Genomic DNA, 17,006 nt, shown 5'->3' with positions numbered 1-17,006 from the left:
CTGAGAATACATCTGTTCTTTTTATCTTTAAAACCAGATTTTGAGGATGGTGCTGTCTTACTACTTCTTTCAGTTTTACAGACCTTTCATAGGTATTTATTGAATGTCATGTTTTGCATTGCATGTTATGTAAGAGTTGCCATCACCAGTAATTTGTTATTCACAAAAAAATAATCTATTATCAACCTGTGTAAACACTTGAGTCTGTGTAATTCTAAAGTTCCTTCTGAGAAGTACAAGACAAGTAAAGTCAGCTCTTCAGTCCTGACTCAGCACCTAAGTTCCCAAATCTGATGCAGCCTGTAATCTAATAAAATGCTGAAGCAGGAATAATGCATAGCTTTTTATTTGAAGGTTGATTCTACTGTTAAAGGAACACCATGAATAGCATCAGCAGTAGAGAGGGGAAAGACATGTACTGCACCTGTTTTCTGCAAAGTAGCTGAGTTGAAGGTTGTGATTCTATGTTTTTATCTGTATCTGAAAAGAATGAAACAACTTTAATGTATGTTTGCAGGGTGGTATGTTTCAGGTGCAGGGAATATTAAGTCATCTAATTGTTTTGACCCATTTAGTTGGACCTGGTGCTTAGGGACATGGTTTAGTGGGTGACATTGGTAGTAGGGTGATGGTTGGACCAGGTGATCTTGAAAGTCTCTTCCAAACTTAATGATTCTATGATTCTAAGCTATGAGTACACCTTACAGTTAGGTGACTTGTGTATTATCTTGTAGTCAAAATATACATTCTGTTCCCATTTATGACACTACCAAAAAATCACCATGCCCTATGTAGTTTTGCTATATATTAGCAAATTAGCTCTGTTCAAGCTTATTTTTCTTACATTTTTTTCCAAATCCTTTAATAACTAAATATATTAGTATCACTTAAACAAGCAGCTTTTATTTTTCTTGCACAAAATATTAATGCTTTGGATCTTAAATTGTTCAGAGTAGCATTATCAGATTGCTGAAATACCAAAAAGAGACATCGTAGTGCAGTATTTGGCAAAAACTGTCAGCTTTAATCAGAAAACTCTTTTATTTGTTATAATCAAATAAACACGCAAAAGTCAATCATTAAAAAACTGCTGAAAGTGCTTTTGGTAGAAGGTCAAATAGGAAAAGGGCTTCAGGTCTAATATGATTGTTCTCAGGTGTGTTTGCACGAGCATGGAAGGATTTATGGGAATGGATCACATAACAGCAACCCTTCCATCCTGTTTTGGTACATAAGCAGCTGACTTTAAAAGAGCTTTACATTGTGTAAGAGTTCCCAGCACTGTATTTTTGCTTGCTTAAATACCTTTCTTAGCACGTCTACTTCCTAAATGTGTTTTCCTTCATCCTCCTTCTCCCTTTTATTTTTTGGAGTGTAATTACTACTAAAGGTGGTCTGCTACAGGTGCTTAAATCCTCCTTGTTCTTCTTCGCTTAGTGGTATCTAAGTTATTTTATACCCAAGCAGCAACAAATGGAACTACTGCTTGTGCTAGAAGCTCAAGAGTGACACCAGAGCGGTTTGCGTCTCTTTTCCTTACCAGAAATCTAGTGATTTACTTGCTTAGTTGACCCTTAAGAAGTAAATTGGAAGCTGTCAATTCAACCAAATTGAAATTATTTTTAAGGATAATCTCTTTAAAGTGTAGCTGTAATGCAGTAACAACAATCAAGAAAGGAATGCCTTACCAGTATTAGTCAGAAATGTGACTACTTTTTTAGTTTAGTTAATTTTGTACAAGGAGTCAGACTTCAGTATGTTTAAAGGGTACCCATTTTCTTGCTTTACTCAATGTGACTTCCCCTCTAGCTTTTGCCAGTAATAGTAGCATGAACAATTCAAACATTTTAGCAGAATTAAAAAAAAAAAAAAAAAGCTGGCTGAGGTTGGTTAGAAATATGAATTTCATGGGTAGAAGAACAGAAGAACTTAACAGAGAAACGTAAAGGCAGTGTTTGGAATTTGTTTAAAGCTTATTATTGTAAGTCTTGAGACTTTAGAGTAAAATTATATATCACATCCTCGTTTAAAAGAGGATGTACAGCACTTAACATCTGTTAATCACCCTGTCTCCATAGGACACCTGTATAGTTGCTGGATTTAAGTTGGCAAAATCACCTACAGCAAGAGAAGATGGTAGACATGGTTGCCACCTGGAGGTGTCAGAAGAAGCTGGTTCAGCCATTTATGTACGTGGATGCCCATTTTTTTTTTATTTTTTAATAAATAGCTTCATTAAAATTTTGGTTTACAATAGAGAATTTGAGGTACTATTAGAATTTGAAGTACTGCAGATTATTGTAGTATGTCCATCAGGCACCAGTCAGGACACATTCATGTGTGCACAATTTTATAATACCTGACTCCACCCATTTTGTGAAAGTGGTGTAGCTGAAAAAAACATCTGTATTTATCTCACTGATGTGTGGGGATGAGTGTTCTCCTTTCTGCCCAAGATTCTGAAAGGCCTTGATGAAAGTAGTGTCCCTCCTGATAATACTCTGCAGAACAGCCTGCAGTAGAGAAGAATGCTTTGCAGTAGATAACACTGAGATTACAGAGTATGTCTGCGAAGTGCACTCTGTCAAAATATGATGCTGAAGTGATCCAGTGTGGTGCCAGACCCAAATTATCTCTGGCCTCTGAGGTAAAATACTACTTTCTGAGTGCAGAAATTTGTCCTTCTTAGAGCTGTTTAAACCATTCTTGCCATTCATACAATTCAATGATGCACACAGGTTAAAGAGTGCAAGAATGGTTTCTACTTGAGAAACTGTGTGCATTATTTAAAGTAGGTGTTGTCTAAGTGTAATAAGAACAGATTTATTTTTTTTTTTGTAGGATCAAAATTTGCTAGTTTCAGAAGTGATTCCAATAGGAAAAGCAGTTTTAGTATTGTTTTCTAAGTCTTTACTATAGCAATATCAAATCTTGTTAAAATATTTGTGCTCTCTTCACTTCTGTAATCAGCGAGTTTGCCATTTTTTCTCCTCAGATTTATGCTCAGCCAAGCACAACTACTGCTTCAGAAACTGCATCTGTGGTGAGTTTATATTTGGGATTTTTTTAACCCACATAAGACAAACTGCATGTGGATAAGAATGTGTAGAATTATTTTTCTTTCCTGTTTATTTGGCATCCATACTACTGTCCCATCAGTCATTTGTTTAGCATTAATTTTGCAAATATTATGCCTGGAAAAAGAGATCAAATATGATAAAGTAGTCTGTGGTATAGTTTCTATCTAGATCTAAAAATAGGCTGCATGTTGGCTTAGTAAATATGAGTTAAAAAGGTACCTTCCTTTCCAAAGCAGTTTGTATGCTGCTTTTTTTTTTCCCTTTTTTTTTTTTTTTTAAGTATCTTCCTTTGCTTTAAAATCACACTTTGTGTTTTTAGCACTTATTTTTATTACTATTCGGAACAAGTCTTTGCCTATCTAAATTAAAATTCTTCAAAAAGTAGTAAATTAAAGGCATGAATTTTGGTATGTGAAATCCAATTGTCCTTTACCATAAGGTTAAAGATTTAGTGCTGAAGATAACACAGCTTGGCTTTGTCTTAATTGTCTGAGAATTTTTTTCCACAATACAATGAATGAAAAACACAGTTTTCAGTCAGTTTGGGAGAATTTGTTTTTTAAATGAGGCTAATCATTGTATTCTGTAATCTTAAAATGAGAGGAGAGTTAAATACTAAAAAGTAGTCCTTAATTTCTGTAATCCTCCAAGAAATGGGCTGTTACAATAGAAACTCACGCAATTGCTGTGAGAGATGAGATCCCCAAATCAGTAATTCTGTGCAGAGACACTGCTACTAAAAATTAAAAAGAGATTTATGTGCATGCTTGAAAATGTCCTTTGGATGGATGCGTTAAGATCAATCAATAAAAATTGTTTTCCAAAGTTCTTTATTGTAATGACTTTCATTTACCTATTCACTTATTTCATATGTTGGAGCTTACTTGAACTGACTGACTGGCTAGTTTACTGTGAGAAAGATGCAATCGCAAAAGAAATGGAAATATAGGTCTTGTATGCTTCATTGCCTGGGAATGAATAAATAAAATTTAGAAGGTCTAAAGTGAGTAAGGTAGAAAAAAAACTTTATTTATTAAGACAAGTTAAAAACATACCTAAGGCTGGATGGTGTTAGAAGACAGAATTCTGGGTGAATGTTTGAATAATGTTTTTTCTTCTGTCCCTTAATTTTATCATGCCTTTCTAGTCTGTTGCACCAAAATATGTGTATACTCCTCTGAATCATCTTAAAGATGGAACTATAGTGAATTTGTATGGTATTGTGAAATTCTTCAAGCCTCCATATGTAAGCAAAGGAACAGGTATGTACTACATTCAAAAGATATAAAATCTCTTCCTTTAAACAGAACTGTTTTCTCATACAGTAGTTTTTTCTGTTAAAATTGAACTGGAACAACATATTCTGGTGATCCTTTAATCAGGGTTCTCAGCTGACATTGAGGGAATGGAATAACAATTAGGTAAGGGTCAGTTTAGGCAGACTGGTGCGGATAGCAAATGAAGAAAATACTAATCAAGCTCATTGTAACAGTACAAAACGGTGAAAAGGACCTGAAAATACAAAAGCCTCGTACCTCTTTTTGTGCCAAAGGATTGTTGTGTAACTGTACAATTTTTCCTCTAGATTTTGATAGTTATGATATGCTATAAATATGTTGACAACATATTTGTTACTTGTAGAGGCTGTGCAACAAATGAATCATTATTCCTCTTTGTGAGGTGAACACTTAACTGATGGTGCTAGTAGATTGTACCATTTTGCTAGGTGCTCAGTAAATACAGAGCTAGGTGATATTGTTGTTGAATTTGATTAAGCAATGGAATTTGTTAATTGATTCAGAATGGATCCAATTGTTTTCTGCTTATTAAAATTTTACTATGCACTTTAAAGATTCTTTTTCTTCTAAATATTTCTAATTGAACAAAAAAGAGCTGTTTATGATCATGACTGTTGATTTTCATTGTCTTAATTTTGCATGCAAAATTTCTTGAATCATGTCAATAGCCTTGAATTTGGCTCCTAAATACAGAAATCTAAGAAGTAAGCAGAAAATTGTAAACAAGAGTTGGTGGCCTGTCTGCAAAACCTTTTGCAAAGAGTGTGATCTTCCTTGCTCAATAACTGCCAGCAGCACTCAAGCTAAGGCACTAAATCCCTTTTTGGGATTACAATGCTATACCAGCAGTACCATGGCTTCCAGAATGAGGTTTGCTTACAGTTAGGTCGCTTGAAACGTAGGTGTAATTACTGAAGGCTATGCAAGCATGGTCACACACCTAAAAAAAAAAACAACAAAAAAACAGGTCCAAGTCCAGCTGAGGTTCAACTAACAACCACACTTTTTGGAGCTAAATAATTTGCAGCCTTTGTTTGGTTTGTTTTTCAGTGTATCAGTGGGAGTAATAACTGGGAGATCTGTGCCAGTGTATCTGCTGTTCTCAGTATGTTCAATTTATCTACACTGATAGTCTGTATTGTGGACTTGCTTAATTATTTCCATGTGGTGCATTTAGTATTCTTCTAAGTAAACATATAGTGGTATGAATGACCCTATTGACAGGAAATTTGCACGCCCAGTGTGCTTGTAGCTGAAGCCTAATGCTTGCCCATAGAATGGATAGGAGATGTGTGTACTGCTCTTTGGGCTATCTTACAGAGTGTCGGCTGTATTAAAGGCAGCCACTGAACCAGTCAGCAGTCATAATTAAGTTATGCAGAGTAACACAGTTTTTCTTTTTTTTTTTTTTTTTTTTGTTTGAGAATATGCTGGATTGTCATGGTTTACAAGCTAATGAATAGCATTTGGGAATGGAGCTGCATTTTTACATTCCATTGACCATGTCAGGAGAAGCAATAACATTTGTAGCATTTGTCTCAATGCTCTGGTATCTGCATAAGGGCAATGCTTTGCTTCGGATACATTTATTTTTTGAAATGTATTCCCATTGCTTGTTACAGCAGATGACAAGATTTACTCCTAGAAAACAGCTCTACTCGGCATTCTTACTAAATGTTAAGAAGGTACTAGTATTTCCCAAAATAACTGTGAAACACACAAAAAATAAATCCAAAGAACATAGGACAATCTAATTTAAACATTAACATTTAAAAATAGATGTAGTCATTAAGTTGGGAACTGAACAAGAAATGGTCCATCTGTTTTATAGCAAATATACTGCATGTAATTTTTTCCTCTTGAGACTGAATAAAAATGAAGATTATCATATTATACATAGTCATTGATACACTAAAGTTAGTATATTAAGCAATGCATTGCAAATCTTTCAGATGAAAGTTGAATTTTGATTTGTACAGGAAGAAGCAAATGCTTTCATGTTTTGCTATTTTATCAATTTTAAAATCATCCCTTGTAGTGCCTGTGAGAAAAAAAATTCTACCATGTCTTCCGATGACTCTTTCTATTTCAAGAATATAGTGAGGGGGGGAGGAGGGAGAGAGTGGTATGTAGCAGGGAAGGAGGAAAGCATTTGGAGACTAATCTCTCAATTGTGGTTTGCACAACATTAAGGAGTATTAATGCAGATCTGTATAATTTTTTTATATTATATATCTAGAAAACAGGAATCTCTGTTCAATCTAAACTACGTTTAAACATCTTAATGTTCATTTTAATTCAATGGTTACTTTTTCACATTTATGACCCATATGTGGGTAGTTCTCATTTGCTGAGTGGTAGATGGGTGCAGCCTAACCTTACAAAATAGACTTTCCTCCTTGCCCCCCAGTCTGATTAAATTCAGCTGTTTGAGCTGTGAGCTATGTGCTTGCACTGTTTGAGAAAGTGTTATGTACATTTTGGATTTTTTTCATAATTATGTTTTATTTATGGTATCATCTGTGGCAGGTTCCCTCCCCTCTTCTCTTAAACCTTCTAATTTTTCTTTTCTAATGTCTACATCAAAGTAATTGTTCAGCTCAGCAAACCAACTGAAAGGCCAGCTTTTTTTTTTTTTTTTGTAGTATCTCTTAATGGTTGCTGAACAAAATTATTGTAAAGCAGTGCCTCTGGAAAATGAGCACAGTAGATTTACTTAAAAAAAGAGCTGAAATATTGTTTTACAGGGACTTTGTAGGACATTATGCTGTTCTTTGAAAGCATAGCTCTCTAAGGCGAATGAAATAAAATAACTTAAAATAATGAATTCAGGCTGCTATCTTCCCACACAAAGGATCTCACATTACTGAATTTGTTTTATATGTATACTTCAATTTGAGACAAATTATCAGGGCAGGAGGAACATACTTGAAGCATTAAAACCCAAACTGATTTTCCAAGTATACGTGAACCAAAAGGGGAAAAGCATGTGTGCTGTTGGGGGAAGTCCTTTGTCTAGGAGCAGTGTGTTCCAGCTTGCCCGTGAGGTGCTGGTTCCTCTTGTAGTCCATGAGAAATCTTCACCTTTTAAGTTACTCCATATTCAAGGTAAAAAACAGTTGAAGCGTTCCACCCTGCTGTCGGAGAGATCCCATCAGCTACTGGTAGTTGGGAGAATTAAAACAAGACCGTCAGTCTTCCTTTATGGAACAGAGAGCAATTACATTGCCTGTTTTGTCAAGAGGAAAACTTAGTTCAGTTATCACTGGAAAGTACATGACTGTCTTTTTCCAGTGAACCTTTAACTATGCTTAGTGATTTGTTTGACAATAGAAAGATTCCTCTGAGGAATTGTTCCATCAGACCACCTGGAAGGTGTGGGTGTTTTTGAAGCGCTGATACAGGGTTTTTAAATATGATTTAGTGATAGGTTAGATTCAAGGGATAAAACATACTTTGCTGTTGCTAAACTTCCAGAAACCAAGATAGAGAACTACCATGAAAAAAAATAGCTGATATATAGAGAGGCTGCTATATAAAATTATGAATTTTTCATAATCTTTCTGGAATACTTTCACATCCTCATAAAGTGTAGAAACTTAAATTCCATACCATCTGGGAATGGGTGTTACTGGGCAGTAAAAGCTAGGAGGAGAGGGGAATGGCATTGCACACATCTCACCAATAGTTACAACTACGACTGAGTGGAGTAGGTCTAATAATAGCAGTAGCTGCCAGTGTGCCATGAACAGGAGGAACAACTCAGGGCTTCTGCTTGGCGTTGACTTTGGTTCTCAGTGAGTTATAATAGCAGATATTTTATATGCATTGCCAGGTAGCTTAGAGTGCTGGTGAATTTTTTTCATTCATCAACACAAATTTTTAATGAACTTCTGTCTTCAACGTTCTTCCCTAGTGTAAACAGCTTTTACACTAGGGAACAGCTTTTTTTTTTTTTTTTTTGTAAACAGCTTTTCTTACTGTCTTTGTAGTTGTGATTCATATGCTACTTTATCATGAAAATCTCTAAAACAGTTTAAGTGTAAACATATTCACTACTCAGCTAAGTATTTCTTTTTTTTTTCTTTTTTTCGTTTTCTTTTTTTTTTATTTTTTACACCGTCCAGGGTTGTGCCTACTTGAGAGGGTGCAGAATGCTTGATGATTACTCTGAGTTGCCAGGGCATGAAATGGCTCTCATCAGAAAATTCTCTAGTTGCATTAGATCTGGCACAGTCCTGCACTAGTACCTTCTATTTTTGACACAGTGTTAATGGAATTATATAGCTTTAAGCTGGTCCTGGCTGCAAGTATGGGTAGTGGAGCCACTGTGCTTTATTCATATGGATCTTTATTCACTACATAGATATTCCCCTAGATATGAGATATATCTTTTTACATGTATTAAAGCCTAAGGCTGAAGCTTTGCTTTTTGTTCTTGTCATTTTATATGACTGTAATTAAATGTTTGTCATATTGATTGCTGTTATTGCAAACGAATTAGAGACTGTTGAGGTATCTGATGGTCAATTTGTGGGGAAGGAGATTCAGAGTTAAATCTGCAATAATTTTGTTATTTAAAGTATTGTGGTGTTTGTTTTTGTTTGTTTGTTTTCCAAATCAATATTTTCAGGATGTGTACATTTTTTTCAGAACAGAATGAAAACTGTTGTAAAGATAAATTAGTTTCACTTTTGGAGTCCAAATTGAGAGTAATAGCCTTTTCCTTTCTGTTCACATCATTTTGTAAGCATTTCTTTTTTAATAATCACTATTTCTTATCATCTGAAATTAAAAGTAAAAGTTAAAAAAAAATAGTGGTAAAAATGAAGTGAAAAACTAAACAGTTGAAAAATAGTTAATAGAAATCTCAAGGTAGTTACTTTGATCTACAATTTGCAAATTCTGTCATTAAAGCATCTGCTTAGCCAGATGTATCTCATAGTTGCTAAATGTTTGTGAATAACTCTTAAGTGCATTGCCATGTTAGAAATAACAAGCTGCATTAGAATATCTTCAATTTGATTATTTAGAGTTTGTTTGGACTTCTGTAATATCTGTGTGTGTGTATATGTACACATTGTACACACATATGTACCTACACGAACCCAGGTGTGTGTTACTTTCCTCCTTGTGTTTTGTTGAACATATTTGGTAAATTAGCTGGTTCAGCTACTTAGTTTTAGTAAAAAGACTTGTGTATTGATTGGCCTCAGTAATACTTGAAAACAGTATTAATGATTGGTGTACTTTTGAAGAGAGTAGTTTGCTACTAAAATCTTTAAGTATTGCAATGTAAGAAGCAGAAGGCAATCTCTGAAGTCCTTCCTTGCCAACAATTTTTTTTTTTTATCTCTTTGTGGGAGGAAGTTATTGATCCAGGATAGTGGCTTTTTTTAACTTAAAAGATAGTGAATGCACATGCAGTTGCCCAAGATGGGATTTATAATTTAGTCAGTGCTTTCTATGTTAAAAATTGTTTCTACAAGCATATTTGTTGTGAACTGCTGATGTCCTAAATAAAACCAAAATAAGAGTATTTAATCAATAAGTACTGAATGCCTTCCTATCATGTAAGTAGCTATTAATCTGCAAAGCTTTTGCAGCAATTCTGGTTTTCTTATGATGACTGAAAAAACTGCAAGTGAAACTTCATTTTTTTCTGATATGTATACTCTGTCCAGAGGTGGTGACTTTCTGAGTATTCTCACGACTAATGTAGCAGTCCAGAGGAGAGTGCAAATGCTAAGGCACTTTCTAAAAAGAAAACTAGAATCTGAAGAGCGACCCTGAGTTGTCATTACAGTTGAGGAGATTTTGGCTTTTCAATGATTCTTATAATTGTAGAGAGAAAGCATTTATGTTTAATCATATCTAAAGTTAATGTATCTGATCTTAGGTATCTGTGGCTTTTTTTCATTAACGACTTCAGTCAGAAATACCGTAATGTTTTGCTTTTATCATGAAACTCCAAGCTAGTTAGCACTTAATCATACTAAATAAATTAACTGAATCGTTCAATATTCCTTTTCGTGCTTAAGAGAACCCCAGAACGGCAGGGGTGGAAAGGGACGTCTGGAGTTTATCTTGTCCAACACTTGTGCTCAAGCAGGACTACCTAAAGCTGATGGCCCAGGACCATCTCCGGATGGCTTTTAAATATCTCCAGATAGGGAAGTGTTTAATCAAGCAAGATAAAGCATTTTAAAGTGTAAAAACTTCCCTTTATAGTAGATAAATGTGCTGAACTTTACATCTATTGTGTCTGTAAGGGTATATATAAGGAGTGTCTGCTTCTTTAAAGATATCATGTCTAGGGCCTTTTTGCAAAGCAGGAAGGGATAATAAGGAAAGGAGGTAGTGAAGTTTGGTCAGTCACATTAATTTATGAAAGTATGTGAGAATACAGGAATATTTATTTATATTTATACTATATTCTGATTGAGGATTTCTAAGCTTGGACAAAACCACAGGAAACAAACATCCCAGTCACAGAAATGGCGGGCTTACAAACTACATCCTTCCAGGAAGGATGAACCTTGTAGCTGGTAAGATTGTGAACCAAGGAGCCCTGGACTGGAAGGGTGCAGAAACTTCAGAGCTCTGCAAAGCCATGGGGGAAAAAAAGGAAAAGGAGGGCAGAAGGAATAAAGAGGTGTGTGGGTAGGTAGAAAAGGGCTGGTATAAAAGGGTCTGTACCAGTACTCAGGAATCTGCAAATGTGCGTGTGGTTGTGAAGCTGCAGAGTGCTGTGTGTGAACCTTCACTAGTGAGCTTCTGTCTTTACCAGCTGGAGGGAAGGAAGGGGTCTCTGCTGTCTACGTCTGTTTTACGTGAGTCCTGTGTGGAGGTGGTGTTAAAGCGTGGATGGTCATGTCAGTGTCCTGTGTCTGTGTGCCTCTGGGATAGATGCTCAGTTTTGCTACAGGCCAGACCCTCAAAGGGGAAAGTAGTCTCTGTGGCTGGGCTGGGCCCCAGCATTTGGACAGGATGATCCAGCCTGAGTGGCTGGAGGATGTTGCCATGCTCTTTGCTTTTCACCTTCCTTAAGTGTCATGCTTTTAAACCAAATTATTATGAATAAAAGATTCTGATGGATAATTTCCCTCTTAAGAGAAATTATCAGTAGAGTACATTTGTCTAATAAAAGAAAATTGTCCCCACTATGTAAACTTCCATTAACATTTTTTTTGTAGTTTGGTAACTGAGGGATTTTTCTTCGTTAGAAGGTATATTGTAACGAGAAAAAAAAAAAGTTTAAAGAATGACATTTCTTATATTGTTTCCTCTGACACTGGGACGTGATTTAAATTCAGCAGTTCTGTTTCGAGTTTGACTTACCATTTGTGCAGAAAAGTGAATTCAATCACTGAACTATAATTCTGCTTTGGAAAGCAGAAAGTAATTTTCACCTTCCTGCTGGAAAAGGAAAGACAGGTGACTTTTTATTTTTTCACCTTCAAAAAGGACTTGCTGGATGAGGATTTCCTTAAAAGAAAATCTGTCCTATGCTTTGTTTTTGAAGACCTTTATTTTAATAAGGTTTATTGTAGAAGTGATGTTTTGAGGTCATAGTTAAGAATGGAATTGTGTAATCGCAGAAGTAGAGAGCCTGTACTTTGTAGAAGGTGTGAAGTATAATATTTTATAATACTTTGGGTAGGAGGAATATTGGTGTTTGAGTATGCGAATTGCACAGAAAATACAAGTGTGTTGATTTTTTTCCCCCTTAAATTGGCAGCTGCACATGTATGAAGCTGACTAGGTTATATAATCACAGCAGCAAAGAGCAACAACGATTTTAATGTGGTTTTAGGTTACTCCAAATTTCTATGTTGGATTATGTCAATGCACTGTAATGTGTATTGAGTTGTAATGGCGGAGTTGTAAATCTGTGAATGATGTGTTTTTCTTCTTTATTTTGCCCCTATCACTGTGTATCTGAACAGTTATTACCCAGAGAAATAAAACAATCCCTCTTTGGATTGCAGTAGTATATGCTTGCAGTTTCATGTCAGCTGTTGACTATACTTTATTCATATCTGCTTATCCTAGCACAGAATGTCAGATTAGGTGATACATGAAACTGACCTTGTGTCTTCTGTGGTAGTGTGAAAAAGAATGATGTTTAGCATCTTTGAAATGCAAGAGATTAGAATTTATCAACTGTGTAAAAATATTTCAGAGGAAGAAACATTTTTTTGGAAATATTGCAGTTTTTATTTCTGTCGGAAAAATATTTTGTATTTTCTTAGTAACCCTTCGCTGTATTTCTTTTTTTTTTTTTTTTTTGAACACTTCTGCCATTCAAATCATTAGAGAATTTAAGCTTTTAATTTTAAATGGTAGTAAGATTTAGTGATATATTTGCTGGAAACAGCAGTATTTCTTTTAAAGGTGTAGTCAGTGTACATACAAGCATGTATTCTAATCTAGTCTAACACATCCATCATCTTCAGCTTTGGGGAATCTTTCACTGTGAGTTTACGTATGACAACTTTGCCTTGCTATACTTTTTAGATGATACAAATCTGTCAGTTTTAGTAGAGTGATAGTATTCTCTTTCTCAAAGCTGTCTAGTAGCAATTATTTATGTTTCTGTGTTTGTATAAAATGAAAAATTGAGATTTTATCAACTTTCTTTTAGTGTTACAACATCTTTGTTCAGTTCCTGAACAAGCAACTTCTGGTGTCATAATTGCTAACTGCCTTGTGGTATTATAGATAAGGGGAGTTTGTTTGTTTGCCTTTTTTTCCCCCTGTTTTAGAGTTGTGGGCAAAACAAACTTCACTTGGGGAATTTAATTCATTAGCAATGAACATAAACATTTAATTACTAATTCAGGTGTTGAAGAAGAAAGAAGACAAGCGTTTAAATGTTTATGGAAAACATCTTTCCATAAACACCTTTCCCAGGCTCAATTCCACTCCAGACACATTTCCTTTTCCCTTCCTTTTCTCCACTCCCCTTTCATCTCAAAATTTAGATTTCAAACTGTAGAAGTTTTTGTAAATGACTGAGTAGTGTTAATTTAATGCCTAAAAATTGTGATTTTTACTTGAGTATCTGTGCTAACTTTCTTCAAGCCAAAATTATGTGTACCTAAATGTGTAGTTGTAAATAGTTGATATCAAGTTAAAAATAATAGGCTATGATGTCATTACTCTATTTATCTGCTTAAAAAGTTGTGTTTTAGCCCTGAACTGTTAACTTTCAGTAAATGCTAGTATAATAAGTATCCAAAAAAAAACACTTTGTTGTCTTGATTAACTATGACCAGATTTATAGATGTTTGGGGTTCTGAACATACACCTGAGTTGATATTGGTTGTTCAAAAAGTTCTCAGGAAGATTAACCAGCTACTGTACCATGAAAAATCAATTGCACTCTCACTTCATTTTACATTTGTGAAATATCAAAACACACATGCTTCTGTAACCTGAAATGGAGTTTTGTTTTATGACACCTGCAAATTCTGACCTATTCTGGGCAGTTTTGCTCCGATATATTTTGTCATACCTTGTTTTGAATTTGATTTTTTAGATCATTAATAAAAGTTAAATTCTGTTACAAAAGTTTACATTTTAAAGGACACATTTCAGTTTCTTACTGTACTTCCTAACAATCACTGTGTGACTGTATCCTTGGAGAATATACCTTGTTTGTGTATTTTGGATGAAGTGAAAGATGAGTAACTTACACTTTAATTTGCTCTTAGAACTTGTAGAACTCATTGCCTCTTCAGAAGACAACGTGTATAAAAATCTTTAGAAAGGATTGGACAAGTAGGCGTAGCACGTCCTCCTTTTTATAAAGAAATTGAAATCTGAAAAAATAGCATGTTTTTTGAAGACAGAGAAAAAGCTTTATGTCTTCCTGTCTCCTGTCCTTAATCACCCATTTTATTTTCAGATATTTGAGCTAATTATTTGCAAGATGGTCCACACTTCAGTTGTTACACGGCTTTAACTGTATTGACTTCAGAACAGTTACACAGATTATAGCAGAAAAAATATTGTCCATATGTTTGCTCATCCCAACTTTAACATGAGTGTACTAATAACTTCCATCATGTCTGTTACTCATTCAAACACATCTATATTTTACAGATTATTGCTCAGTGGTAACGCTTGTGGACCAATCACAAGTGAAGTTAACGTGCACTCTTTTTAGTGGAAATCTGGATTCTCTACCAAAAATCTACAAAATCGGAGATATTGTTCGATTTCATAGAATAAAGGTAGGTACTATTTTGTTTTGTTTTGTTTCTAATGTGCTTGTTTTTTGGTAGTTATGGGGCTCCAGGGATATTTTAGTTCTTCATATACTGATATTCACATATGGAGATACTGGATGAAACAGTCAAATGGTAAAAACTGAGCTGTGGTTGTGGTAGGGACCAAAACTGGAAATCAACTGTCAAATTTTAGAACAACAGCAGCGACAAAGAAGCACTAATCTGGTATCCCTCTTTAAAAAAATAAAAATAAATGCGCTAGAGGTGACTGTGTGGTTATGTCAACTCCAAAATAATAATCTTTTTGTTTGAATATTTGTTTAGCTAGTTTAGCTCCAGTACTTAGAGATGGACAGAATTTAACTGACATAAACATATGTACAATTCACTTCTCTTCAAATTATGGAATTATTTGAGAGATTACTTCAGAGCTTCTGTCATGGAACAGTTTTTAGATCAGCTGCAGAGTTAAGTGTAATATAAGTGAGTGGGATGTAGTGTCCCGTTTCCAGCTGCTCCTTTGTTTGTGTGCTTTACCTAGTATTTAACTGTATCAATGTCCCTGAAGAAAACTGTGTCAATAGCCCTTATACTGCTTCTGATGGATATTTTTCTTATGTCTATAAAGAGGAACTGCAGTACAGAGACAGTGACTGCTAATCTTGTAATGCTGGACCATATGTAGTAAAAAAATTAAGAGTTTTTTTTGCAAAGATAGCGGATTTTATCATGTTACATACTAAAGTACAAGATAACCATACGTAATTATCTTTTTTGTTGTACTTAAAATAAATCTATCAGAAAGGAGTAAATGTCCTTAAAAAGATCTTTTTTACAACAAACAAACAAACAAAACATATTCAAACACTCTAGAGGCAATTTAGGACTGTACAAAATTGTGATGAAAGGGATAAAGATCACTAGTACCTGTATGTGAGTTTTGATGTGCTGTAGCAGACCAAAGGAAAAAAAAAAAAAGCAATAAACTTAAAAAGTGGCAAGGTTTATCCAGTGATGGAGATCTGTGCCATTGAGATTATTAGAAAGACCTTGCTAAGTTTCAGAAACAGTCTTCAATTTTGAGACTTCGTTATTTAATGTATATCATAAATACTTAAAATTGAGAGAGAAACTAGCTAACCCCTTCTGGCTTAGTATTAATCTTCCTTAAAGTCATGTTTGTATATAATTAGAGTGGAATTAAGCTATATTTAGATTTTGAATCTTGTGTTGCTTATCCAGTACTTGAGGTATGTTGCCAGTCTTGGAAGTTCATTGATTTTGACTTCAGACAGAAAAGTGTTACAGTTAATTTCAAATTCTTTCTGAATCTCATAGGATGAGCATTACAAAGACGTTTCTACCTCCACCAGTACGTTTCTTGCTTCTGAAGTCAAGACACACATATATATATATTTATATATGTATATATATTTATACATATGGAAAAAAGGAGAAAGTAGAAAGGAGGCTGCTTAAAATAATTGAAAAGTTGCACCTCTGTGGTAGGTTAATAATGGATTATTTTTGAGATGTGGGGACTATAGGTTAAAAACTTCCACCTTCAGGGAAGTTATGAATGCATCTCTGTCATGGAAGGCTAATAGTGTCTCAGTTCCGCTATTTATCTTTCATGTAAACTTGCTAATACAAGCTATTGATAAAGCAGACGTAAGAGAGAGCTTCACTGTTTACCTGATTCAGGAGCAAATTTTTGAGGATCATTCTAAAATGCTTCTAAACTTGTACTTCATCATTGTTCAAGACTGTTTTAGTATTTAAAGATATGTTCCAAGGTCAGTTAATGTTCCCCCTGCATTTCTTTTCCATTGTAGCTGAGATGTTTAAGTGATTTCCAGCCCTAACACTTCCAGCTGCCTACAATCTATATCCCCTCAGATGTGTAAGCTAACAGATTGTCTGACTACTTTCTAACTTAAAATGATCTTAATCAACAGTCACTTAGTTTAAATAGGTGTCTTTTTCTGGAGGGGGTTGACTACACCAGCCTAACAAAGAGTTACTTTGCAAGTTCTGTTACCTGATCTGAGCAGATAAAAAGCTGGTGCAGAAGCTTGGTGCCTGGTGTTGGGAGTGAAGTGGAAGAGGTTAATGTAACTGGATGTGTGATTACTGTGCAACACAGTTTTCAATTAAAAAAAAAAAATTAACTCTAATTAGACCTCTAAGTACAATGTCTGCAATTCCTCATTCACTCTCTTCTCCATTTGTCTTCAAGCCTTATCACCCTCTCTTAGTTTGCTGAAAGAAAAGCAATCGGGGGTACCAGAGGCCATAGCCTGTCAGAACTGTGCTTACCAGTGAGGACAGATATACATATAATATATACACACACACATATATATAAGAAATATATACATATATATATA

The 17,006-nt window shown here is 34.8% G+C and overlaps 1 protein-coding gene across 2 annotated transcripts in view; it reads left to right on the top strand.

Annotated features, from left to right (window-relative positions):
- The window catches only part of POT1 (protection of telomeres 1), a 71,811-nt gene that overhangs the window by 17,216 nt on the left and 37,589 nt on the right, over positions 1-17,006 (top strand). For both annotated transcript variants that reach the window (XM_084306580.1, XM_084306581.1), the window contains exons 5-8: positions 2,079-2,189; positions 2,996-3,043; positions 4,228-4,342; positions 14,489-14,619. In XM_084306580.1, coding sequence (XP_084162706.1) covers positions 2,079-2,189; positions 2,996-3,043; positions 4,228-4,342; positions 14,489-14,619 — 405 coding nt within the window. The remainder of the gene's footprint in view (positions 1-2,078; positions 2,190-2,995; positions 3,044-4,227; positions 4,343-14,488; positions 14,620-17,006) is intronic.

Source organism: Netta rufina, assembly GCF_964035555.1.
Source record: "Netta rufina genome assembly, chromosome: 1".
Classification (NCBI taxonomy): Eukaryota; Metazoa; Chordata; class Aves; order Anseriformes; family Anatidae; genus Netta; species Netta rufina.
This window is presented reverse-complemented; position numbering and strand designations above follow the sequence as displayed.